A 12,600-nucleotide genomic window follows, 5' to 3' on the forward strand; every position below is an offset into this window, starting at 1 on the left:
GAATTATTTGCGTTCTAGCATGCAATTCTGTGTTAACATGTGAATAGATTAAATCCATAATATGTCAAATAGATTCTACATCTGATTTATTTGTTTTGTACAAGTCTTCCGCTGTTCAAGGGGCTCTAAAACCCCAACAATTGGTATCAGAGCCAATTTTTGGCTTTGATTATGTGGATTAATTTCATGTTATGTGATTTGCTTGAATGATTTTATGCGTTTGTTTGTGTGTGGATTATCCATATATGATTAAATGAAAAATTAATCGATATATACATGTTTAATATATGTAATCATAGCGCTGCACTTTTGGAGAAAATCAATGTATACGGGTTTTCTCCTAACATGTAATCATTATTCTTGCATATAATAATTACATAAATAATCATTGCCTTTACGTGAATTTACATTCCAAGTCGGCAATTCAAGAATTGCGCTGCGATACAGCGTTGATACAGCAGCGACGGCAGTTCTTGGCTGCCGGAGGCGTCAGACAGCAGCCGCTGAGACGAGCTACACCGTCACAGCAGCGTCGGCGGGTGCGGTAGCGACAGCAGCGACGACGATGTACCTGCAGTGACGGCTGCGTGAGACGGAAAGGGAGCAGCGACTGGGCTGGTGTGCTGGTCGAGACTGCTCACCTGGTGGAGCGCAACGGCTGCAGAGTTCCGGGCAGCAGCAGAAATGGCACGGACAGCAGCGACAGTCCGTTTGTGACAGCGGCGGCGACCGGAGTTCAGGCTGCCCAAGCTTGAGGGTTGGGCTGTCTTGACAGGGCGCTGGCTTGTATCTTGCTTGTATACGGAAAAACTCTACAATCCACTTTTAACCCGATTCAGTATTATTCGAGCAATTTGCACGAATAGAATCAGTATATTATTACGTTGTGTTTACTTGTGCGTTTATAAGATGTTTTATAAACATTTAAATGCATAAGAAGTAAACAAAGCCTAAGTCTTTTGCTTAGTAGACTGATTTTGGGCGTCGTCCACTTTAAGGTAATTATAGTCGGTTCTATGCAATGGTTTGCAAAAGAAAAAGAAGAATTTTACAACCTAGATAGGCTTTGGCTATCTATCGCGAAAGGTTGCAATGTCAGTCCGATTATTTCTAAACTTTATTGAAATAAGATGACGTTGGTGTGGTATAGCACCGAATGGATCTAACAGCAAGACGTGTCTTTATGCTATCTACTGAAAGACTAGGTCTTAATAAATATCCATTTCTCAACCTACATACGTTAGCATTGAGCATACGGTATTGATTATGCACTACTTTGACTTATCAAAAGGTGCAGGTTTTTCGCAACCCAAGAATCCTTATATCTTGGGTAGTGGTGATTAATATCTTGCGGTGCTAGGATTGCTATTATGTTGAATCGTGCGCGAGCTGAGTCTCGTTTAATAATGCCCTCAAGAGGAGGTTGAACAATGTTTTATTATTCGGAAACTGGAAAGTTGGAATTTAATTATTCCATGAATAATAAATAAGTGTTTCTTGCTTAGTCTACTCTTGGAATTAGTAAGATGTTAATTAATTAAGTCCATAACAAACTTTAATTAATTAATGGATATTTATATCTTAAGCGCGGGAAATAAATAATAAATAAAATGGAAACTCAGATTACTTGTAATTTCAAATTTGGATGGGGAGGTCAATATTACGTATGTAGTGGCTGCTCTTAATATTTCAATATAAGCTTGTATTAAATTGTGAGTTCAATTTAATTAGTAAAAAGCTAATTGGGGAGCCCATATCCAAAACCTTCCATAGATCCCTGACTGGGCCCAATATGTAACTATAATGAATAGGGGAATAAAGGAGACAGAAAAGACAATTAATTGTTTACAAAATTTTCGTCCACTCCTATATTCCATAGGGGACGATTTTTCTTCAGCTCCTCCTCCGTGAGGAATTTCTGTCTTCTTTATTCGAGTCCTAATGTTTCAATAAGATCAGCCCACACTGATTTCGGAATACAGTTCGGGACACCAGTTAGAAGATCCGTGGTGTAGTATTGAAGATGGAGAAGGCGCGAGCAATCGACGATTCATTGGAAAATCAAATCGGTAACTCTAAACCGTAGAATTCATGTTTTAGGGTTTATATTCTTTAAGCATGAATTATTTGCGTTCTAGCATGCAATTCTGTGTTAACATGTGAATAGATTAAATCCATAATATGTCAAATAGATTCTACATCTGATTTATTTGTTTTGTACAAGTCTTCCGCTGTTCAAGGGGCTCTAAAACCCCAACAATTGGTATCAGAGCCAATTTTTGGCTTTGATTATGTGGATTAATTTCATGTTATGTGATTTGCTTGAATGATTTTATGCGTTTGTGTGTGGATTATCCATATATGATTAAATGAAAAATTAATCGATATATACATGTTTAATATATGTAATCATAGCGCTGCACTTTTGGAGAAAATCAATGTATACGTGTTTTTTCCTAACATGTAATCATTATTCTTGCATATAATAATTACATAAATAATCATTGCCTTTACGTGAATTTACATTCCAAGTCGGCAATTCAAGAATTGCGCTGCGATACAGCGTTGATACAGCAGCGACGGCAGTTCTTGGCTGCCGGAGGCGTCAGACAGCAGCCGCTGAGACGAGCTACACCGTCACAGCAGCGTCGGCGGGTGCGGTAGCGACAGCAGCGACGACGATGTACCTGCAGTGACGGCTGCGTGAGACGGAAAGGGAGCAGCGACTAGGCTGGTGTGCTGGTCGAGACTGCTCACCTGGTGGAGCGCAACGGCTGCGGAGTTCCGGGCAGCAGCAGAAATGGCACGGACAGCAGCGACAGTCCGTCTGTGACAGCGGCGGCGACCGGAGTTCAGGCTGCCCAAGCTTGAGGGTTGGGCTGTCTTGACAGGGCGCTGGCTTGTATCTTGCTTGTATACGGAAAAACTCTACAATCCACTTTTAACCCGATTCAGTATTATTCGAGCAATTTGCACGAATAGAATCAGTATATTATTACGTTGTGTTTACTTGTGCGTTTATAAGATGTTTTATAAACATTTAAATGCATAAGAAGTAAACAAAGCCTAAGTCTTTTGCTTAGTAGACTGATTTTGGGCGTCGTCCACTTTAAGGTAATTATAGTCGGTTCTATGCAATGGTTTGCAAAAGAAAAAGAAGAATTTTACAACCTAGATAGGCTTTGGCTATCTATCGCGAAAGGTTGCAATGTCAGTCCGATTATTTCTAAGCCTTATTGAAATAAGATGACGTTGGTGTGGTATAGCACCGAATGGATCTAACAGCAAGACGTGTCTTTATGCTATCTACTGAAAGACTAGGTCTTAATAAATATCCATTTCTCAACCTACATACGTTAGCATTGAGCATACGGTATTGATTATGCACTACTTTGACTTATCAAAAGGTGCAGGTTTTTCGCAACCCAAGAATCCTTATATCTTGGGTAGTGGTGATTAATATCTTGCGGTGCTAGGATTACTATTATGTTGAATCGTGCGCGAGCTGAGTCTCGTTTGATAATGTCCTCAAGAGGAGCTTGAACAAGGTTTTATTATTCGGAAACTGGCCAGTTGGAATTTAATTATTCCATGAATAATAAATAAGTGTTTCTTGCTTAGTCTACTCTTGGAATTAATAAGATGTTAATTAATTAAGTCCATAACAAACTTTAATTAATTAATGGATATTTATATCTTAAGCGCGGGAAATAAATAATAAACAAAATGGAAACTCAGATTACTTGTAATTTCGGATTTGGATGGGGAGGTCAATATTACGTATGTAGTGGCTGCTCTTAATATTCCAATATAAGCTTGTATTAAATTGTGGGTTCAATTTAATTAGTAAAAAGCTAATTGGGGAGCGCATATCCAAAACCTTCCATAGATCCCTGACTGGGCCCAATATGTAACTATAATGAATACAGAAAAAACAATTAATTCTTTTCAAAATTTTCGTCCACTCCTATATTCCATAGGGGACGATTTTTCTTCAGCTCCTCCTCCGTGAGGAATTTCTGTCTTCTTTATTCGATTCCTAATGTTTCGATAAGATCAGCCCACACCGATTTCGAAATACAGTTCGGGACACCAGTTAGAAGATCCGTGGAGTAGTATTGAAGATCATCGTGGAGAAGGCGCGAGCAATCGACGATTCATTGGAAAATCAAATCGGTAACTCTAAACCGTAGAATTCATGTTTTAGGGTTTATATTCTTTAAGCATGAAATATTTGCGTTCTAGCATGCAATTCTGTGTTAACATGTGAATAGATTAATTCCATAATCTGTCAAATAGATTTTACATCTGATTTATTTGTTTTGTACAAGTCTTTCGCTGTTCAAGGGCTCCAAAACCCCAACAATTGGTACCAGAGCCAATTTTTGGCTCTGATTATGTGGATTAATTTCATGTTATGTGATTTGGTTGAATGATTTTATGCGTTTGTGTGTGGATTATCCATATATGATTACATGAAAAATTAATCGATATATACATGTTTAATTTATGTAATCATAGCGCTGCACTTTTGGAGAAAATCAATGTATACGTGTTTTCTCCTAACATGTAATCATTATTCTTGCATATAATAATTACATAAATAATCATTGCCTTTACGTGAATTTACATTCCAAGTCGGCAATTCAAGAATTGCGCTGCGATACAGCGTTGATACAGCAGCGACGGCAGTTCTTGGCTGCCGGAGGCGTCAGACAGCAGCCGCTGAGACGAGCTACACCGTCACAGCAGCGTCGGCGGGTGCGGTAGCGAAGTCGCAGCAGCGACGACGATGTACCTGCAGTGACGGCTGCGTGAGACGGAAAGGGAGCAGCGACTGGGCTGGTGTGCTGTTCGAGACTGCTCACCTGGTGGAGCGCAATGGCTGCGGAGTTCCGGGCAGCAGCAGAAACGGCACGGACAGCAGCGACAGTCCGTTTGTGACAGCGGCGGTGACCGGAGTTCAGGCTGCCCAAGCTTTTATACGGAAAAACTCTACAATCCACTTTTAACCTGATTCAGTATTATTCGAGCAGTTTGCACGAATTGAATCAGTATATTATTACATTGTGTTTACTTGTGCGTTTATAAGATGTTTTATAAACATTTAAATGAATAAGAAGTAAACAAAGCCTAAGTCTTTTGCTTAGTAGACTGGTTGTGGGCGTCGTCCACTTTAAGTTAACTACAGTCGGTTCTATGCAATGCTTTGCAAAAGAAAAAGAATAATTTCATAACCTAGATAGGCTTTGGATACCTATCGCGAAAGGTTGCAATGTCAGTCCGATTATTTCTAAGCCTTATTGAAATAAGATGACGTTGGTGTGGTATAGCACTGAATGGATCTAACAGCAAGACGTGTCTTTATGCTATCTACTGAAAGACGGTTCTCGCGCACGATTCAATATAATAGCAATTCTTGGGTTGTGAAAAACCCGCACCATTTGGTAAGTCAAAATAGTGAATAATCAATACCGTATGCTCAATGCTAACGTACATTGATTAAAAAATTAATTATCAAGACCTCGTCTTTCAGTAGATAGCATAAAGACTCGTCTTGCTGTTAGATTCAGTGCTATACCACACCAATGTCATCTTATTTCAGTAAGGCTTAAAATTATGCGGGCTGACATTGCAACCTTTCACGATAGGTAGTCTAGGCCTATCTAGGTTGTGAAATTCTTATTTTTCTTTGTTCAGAACTGACCGTGTTACCTTAAAGTGAACAACGCCCACAACCGGTCCACTAAAACAAAGACTTAGACTTTGTTACGTTGCTTATACATTTAAATATGCAATAAACATCTATTAAATGTAAAACATAGCAACATTATGACAAAAATAATCTATTTCATTCCTTTGGAAAATAACATATAGAGTTTTACAGTATTCAATCACTGAAAAGGTGATTTATAGTATACAAACTCTAACAATCTCCCACCTATACTCAAAACAGCTTTCGAGTATACAAAATATAGGTGCACACGTCTAATTCTCCCACTCATACTGAAAGCGAGTTGAGGTCTTGAATGAGTCGAACTCCCATCCCTTCAACATGGCGTTCGAACGGTTTCACCGCCAATGCCTTTGTAAAAGGATCTGCCAGGTTGTTCTCTGACGCAATCTTGACCACTTGTATGTCTCCTCTCTGCACTATATCTCTAATGATATGATACGTCTTCTCTATATGTTTACTCTCTTTGTGAGCTCTTGGTTCTTTCGAGTTTGCCACAGCACCAGAATTGTCACAATAGATGGTGATGCTCTTGGGCCAATTCCTAACCACACCTAAATCCATAAGGAAGTTCTTGAACCATACAACCTCTTTCGCAGCCTCCGAAGTGGCCACATACTCGGCTTCCATGGTCGAGTCCGCGATGCATTTCTCCTTCACACTCTTCCAAATTACGGCTCCACCTCCTAAAGTGAACACATATCCAGAAGTAGATTTTCTCGAGTCTTGATCAGATTGAAAATCTGAGTCAGTATATCCCAAATGACAGAGCTCGGCTGCAATGTAAACTAGAGCATAGTCCTTAGTCTGTTTAAGGTACTTGAGTATGTTCTTTACGGCAGTCCAATGTCCTTGGCTCAGATTCGACTGATATCTTGCCACTATACCAATAGCAAAACAAATATCTGGCCTTGTACATAGCATACCATATATGAGACTTCCAACTGCCGAACCATATGTAATCCTTTTCATCTCTTTTATCTCAGATGGCGTTTTGGAGCACATCTCTTGAGATAGATGGATGCCATGTTTAAAAGGTAAGAAACCTTTCTTGGCATCTTGCATGCTAAAACGACTAAGTACTGTATTGATGTAGCGATCTTGAGATAAGCACAACATCCTCTTTTCACGATTCCTAAGAACCTTGATCCCGAGGATGTGTCCCGCGTCTCCCATATCTTTCATCTCGAACTGGTTCGACAACCAAGTTCGTACTGATGGCAACATCTTTTTATTGTTTCCAATTAGAAGAATGTCATCTACATATAAAACCAAGAACACAACATTCCCCTTTTCAACCTTCTTATAAACGCAGCTTTCATTTGGGCACTTTTCGAATCCAAACTTATGAATAGTTTGATTGAAACACTGGTTCCATGACCTAAATGTTTGTTTGAGGCCATAAATGGACTTCTTAAGCTTCCAAACCATGTGTTACTTGCCCTTCATGGCATATCCTTCAGGTTGTTCCATGTAGATGGTCTCCTCAAGACTCCCTTTCAAGAACGCAATCTTAACGTCCATCTGTCATACATCCCAATCCAAGTAAGCTGCAATAGACAATAGTATCCGGATCGATTTGAGCATGGCCACCGGGGAGAAGGTCTCATCGTAATCGATACCTTCCCTTTGGGTATACCCCTTGGCCACTAGTCTTGCTGATAAGGCTCATTTTATGCATCGGTTTAAGGGTAAAATGTACGCTGCTTGATCGGTTTATCGCGCAAAACAAGTGTTAAATGTGCAGGAATGCCACTTGACCAAGGCAGCAAGGCCAAACTGATCAAGCAGGAAAAAAGGCGATAAAAGGCCAAGAATCGGGGGAGTGGATCAAGGGGAGTGATAAAACAATTAGGCGGAGACCGCTGGCTTCTAGAAGAAGAACACGTGAGGAAATGAGCTGGATGTGGTGCACCATTCTATTATCAAGGACAATGTTCTAGAAGGGGACACGTGCTAGCTTATGAGACGCAAGGACGGACCTAAGTCATGAATCTGTTACTCAAAAGCGTCGTCATTCTAGAAGAAAGGCACGTAGCAATCAATGAGTCGCTCATTCTCAGCAAGAGCGAATATTCCCTGTCAGGATCGTTATCCAGCTGGAGGCCGAATCGAGCTTATAAATAGAGGGTGTGCCATCACAAGAAGGAGGAGATCCTTTACTTTCCGTCTAGTTTAGCTTAGTTTAGCTTAGTCCAGTTCTCTAGAATAGCTTAGCTTATATAAAGTAATGCGTAGTTAGAAAGGGGAATTAAAGAACCGCTGCAGAATACTTGTTTTCTGTCGGCGTATTCCTAAATTACCGGCCGAGATTCTTCTCGGTTTTACTTGCTTTCTTATTTTCCGAAGTATGAGCTTAGTTCTAATTTCACGTTGTATTGCTCTCAGTTTAGTTTAATCAAAGTTATTTTATTTTCATCCATCATTTACTTTTCCGCTGTTACCTGGAATTTACTTGACCCAGTAGTTAAATCTCTGTTGATTAAGCTAGCTAGTTTAATTCTGCCTAGAGTAAAAAAAGTAGTTAAAAACTCCCAAGTTAAAGTGTGGCAGCAGCCAACCCCCCATGTTCACTACTCACACACTCAACACAACAACTTCTCTATGGGATCGACCCCGAACTGGAAGAGAGGCCGCCGAACCCGCAACCACCGGAGCCGACTCCTTAGGCTCCGACAATGGTTTCTTTAGACGTAATGACGGAGTTCCTTCAACAGCAGGACCCAAATCGAGATTGGGCGGCTGAGTTGGCTGGTGTTAGCCGAATCGGGGGAAAATGGAGCATGACCGGAGAAGCCCCGGCAGTACCTGCAGCAGAACCGATCGTGCAGCCCACAGTACAACCACACACTTCCATTCCGATTTCCTCAGCAATTCCACCAAAAAGGGAATCTCCCTCAGCTACCACACCGCCAGAGCCCTCGGAACCCTCCCAAACTCCACAACAAAGCGACTCGATGGATATTGACCCCATCTCCGCCTACTACGATTCTGACCCAGGTGAAAGGAAAGCGAGAAGAAGAGAGGAGCAGAAAAGTCGAGAGGGAGGAGATGAACCAGAAAGAACGCCGGTAGCGGAGTTTACTCCTCAAGAAATGGCGAGGGTAGAGATAGATCTGAATGAAACCGCCAGGAAGCAAGGCCTCATGACTGATGAGGAGTTTGAAGCGCTTTTGAGAGAGGTAACTAGGATGGAAGATGCCATGATGGCTGAGGATCCAGACCTCAAATCAAGGGTAGTAGGTGAGGGTGAAGAAGATAGTGCAGGGAACAAGCCAGTAGATGAGGAAGAAGATGTGGATGAGAGACAGAGAGAAGGAGGGACAAAGTCAATTACTCCCCAGACAGAGGCGGGGGGAGTGACGTGCAGATTGAGGAAGAGAAAACAGTAGCAAGAACAGAGGTACCAGAACCAGTGGCACCTCCAGTGATAAAACCGGAGGCCGTCAAGCGGAAGTTGGTGTTGAAGAGCGACCCTAGGGCGGAACGGCCGAAGCCGGAAAGGGTATCGCAAAGATGTCTAGGAAGGTGGGCATCTAGCAAGGCGAAGGCGAACACGACAGCAGATCCAGTGGAGGTTTTAAGTGAAGAGGAACGGACCACTCCCACAAAATCTGGGGAGGAGTCCTTATCCGCTACTGACTTGGAGGATACTGCGATGGCAACCGAAGTGGTCTCCCCAACGCTGAGTGACCAGGGCGAAGAGACTGAACAGATGGCTGAGGGGCTGGACCTCGCATCTGCACCAGACGGTCACGACGAGCATGGAGAGGAAAGTACCCGCATACGCGTAGAGACCAACCTTCTTGCCCAGGACCAGCCTTCAACACAATCTGAGAAGAAACCGGAAGACGAGGATAATCGTGATGAGGACAAATACCAAGAAGAGAGGAAACGAAAGGGGAAAGCCCCTGTTAAGAGAAAGCCAAGCACCAAGAAGCAGCGCACAGTGAACATAGGCATCGTCATCACAGACCCAGTTCAGAGAACCCCACCGCACCGTCAGGAGGCAAACGACAGCGACTATGCTGCTAGTGAAGAGGAGACATCCGACAGCGACGTCTCCCTAGAGAATGAAGTGTATAGTGAACAGCAGCTTCCACTGAACCATCAGGAACTAGTATATCCCCAGGTGGAGAGATTGAAGTATAAACGTTGGACAGTGGAGCTCACTGATGAGCTGGTGGAGGAGATGAAGTTGTTCGACTCCAAAAAGCTACAAGATGCTTTCAAGGATAAGGATGACGGGTGTCACGACCGCCCATACTAGGGGTACTACAAACGCGGTGATCGTGACCAAGGGACGACAAAAATGACAACTTACAAGGATAACAGTTTATGAAAACTCAATTAGCTTAATGGAAGAAAAATTATTTTAGTTTAAAAAGTCTAAGGTTATAATTTACTATTAATTAGAAACGACTTATGATAAATATTTTTTTTTCTTTTTTAGAAAGAAGCAGCTGAGAAAATAAATATTAAAAACCCAATTAACTTCTAAAGAACCATTTAGTTTAAATCACATAAACACCATTTTAAAGTAACATTGCAAATACTCGGTTAAAAACCTAACACAACCATACATGCTGAACATAGTACGAAAAAGATTAAGGTCTTGAGACATAGCTCAAAATATAGCAGCGGAAATAAGGTTTAAAGAGAGTCGAGGATAACGCCTATGTATGAAGACACAACGCATCCTAAGTTCTTAGGCCAACTCAACATCCTCCGTAACATCCCGCTCAACTTGCACATAAAGAAAAATAATATGCAGGGCTGAGTACTTGTTGTACTCAATGGGCTCATGCCGAAAATATTTTAATATAGTTATGTCATCCATACCAGTGATCTCGAGTTTTATATCTACTAAGAAGTATCACGAGAACACAAAAATATTTCAATTCTGGCCACACAATATATCTCCCCACTTTTCACATCAATCCATCAATCACAATCATCATATCACAGTGCGATGAAAGTGTGGCCACACTATTCGCCCACGAGACCGGCTGACTAGCAAGGACGGCTCACGATCCCACCAGTGTACACAGCCTGATAGGGTTTGCGGCCCTACTCAGACCCGAATTCGTTTCACAACACAGCCCTATAGCCTAACGGAGCAAGCTCAGACGAACTAGGCATCAGACAACAATCTCACAAACAAAAACATGGCATGACATAACAGTTAAACCACCCTTATAACACCACGTAATATTTTCAGAAAATAAAGAGGTTTGAAAAGAAAGCCCACCTCGATTGCTTAACAACACAATTCCAACTTTTGCAACTCTCGTTCCTCGAGCTCACGTATACTCAATCACCCTTGCCAACGACAACACAATCAGCTTTCCATAAAATTATGTTATCATGCATGTCCTATTGTTCCTTTTTATCGTTTCCCTTAAATTACCCATCCCATCATTCATCGACATAAGGAAAAACATGCCATAATATTTCTCAACGTGTCACACATAATCACGTCATAGGATACTTTCCCAAATCATACATGCATCATATAGTTCATCAAACTTAGCAACAAGTGATATTTTCACATAACAACAAAACTGGCAGAACTGCGCGGTTGGTTTGTAAAAATCACCAAAATTTCATCCGACCTCATATGAAGCTAAAATTTGGTCATAACACAGCAGACACATTCAAGTTCATTATATTAAAGTTTCACACTCAAATCATGGCATTTGGTCAGTCAAAACATTTATACAACTCTCTGGTCGGAACATAAAAATTCTGGCAGCATTGCGCAGTTCATTTGAAAAATTCACCATAAATTCATCCAATGTCCAATGAGGCTGAACGTTTTACAAGACTCAGAACACTTTCAAATGTTCATTTAGTTCAAGAATCACATCAAACGGAGGTCATTTGGTCGGTCAAACAGAATACGAAACTTTCTAGGCGAGAACACAAGTTTCTGGCAGAATTACGTAGTCAACTTCAAACATTTATTAAAAATCCATTTTTGGACAAAAAGGGCTGAAATTCACACGCCACACAGAAAACACCTTGAAATTTACTCAGTAAAATGTTCACATCAAAATTCGATCGTTTGATAGGTCAATTACACATCAGAAACTGCTGTTCGAACGTCACAGATTTCAGGCTCACAAATTCGAAATTAGGGTTTCTTCCTCAATCATCCAAATACAATTTTTCATGCTTATAACACAAAATCATGCTCAAAAATATTCTCATAATAATGTTTGCACATAATGTCACGACCGCACTTCCTAAGGATAGGAGGCACGGGAAATCGTGACTCGTGGGGGAAATAAGAAGCGGGGAAGAAGGGGGGGAATACAATTCAAGGCGTTGCAACTTAACAATCAACGATGAAATTCCATTTATTCAAACCAAAGGTCAAACCCGAAAGTACATAACGAAAATGACAGAGTTCAACAATTCAAGAAAAATAACAGAAATTCTTAAAACATTGAGTAGCGGAAGCAATTGAGAGTTTAGCTACTACTATGTATGAAGACATAATAGTAACTGGAACAGTTATTGAATATAGATCTTGATTCGTCGCTCAACATTCCTCCGCCTCCCGACCTTGCTCAACCTGCACATAGGGAAAACATATGCAGGGGCTGAGTACTTGATGCACCCAGTGAACTCATGCCCGAAATACATTTATCGTTAAGATAGGTCAAGCCATCATCGTGTGAATCCCGGGTTTTACTTTAAAAGAGACCGAGAAGCACAAAAATCATTCCTTTAAAAAGTGTCCGCGCGGACTAACATCATCCTCCATCATATACCATATCTGAACTATCATGTGAAACGAGAATGTGGCCACAATCTCGATCACTGGACCGGCCGACCTAGGGGACGGCTCACGATCCCTA

The 12,600-nt window shown here is 41.3% G+C and overlaps 1 protein-coding gene across 1 annotated transcript; it reads left to right on the forward strand.

The window, feature by feature from the left end:
• The first annotated feature begins 8,430 nt into the window (after positions 1 to 8,430).
• Positions 8,431 to 10,004, forward strand: LOC121784278 (titin-like). The gene is made up of 2 exons (XM_042182441.1): positions 8,431 to 9,012; positions 9,105 to 10,004. The coding sequence occupies exons 1-2, from the start codon at positions 8,431 to 8,433 to the stop codon at positions 10,002 to 10,004; spliced, it is 1,482 nt and encodes a 493-aa protein (XP_042038375.1).
• Positions 10,005 to 12,600: the final 2,596 nt, after the last annotated feature.

Source organism: Salvia splendens, chromosome 21, assembly GCF_004379255.2.
Source record: "Salvia splendens isolate huo1 chromosome 21, SspV2, whole genome shotgun sequence".
Taxonomy (NCBI): Eukaryota; Viridiplantae; Streptophyta; class Magnoliopsida; order Lamiales; family Lamiaceae; genus Salvia; species Salvia splendens.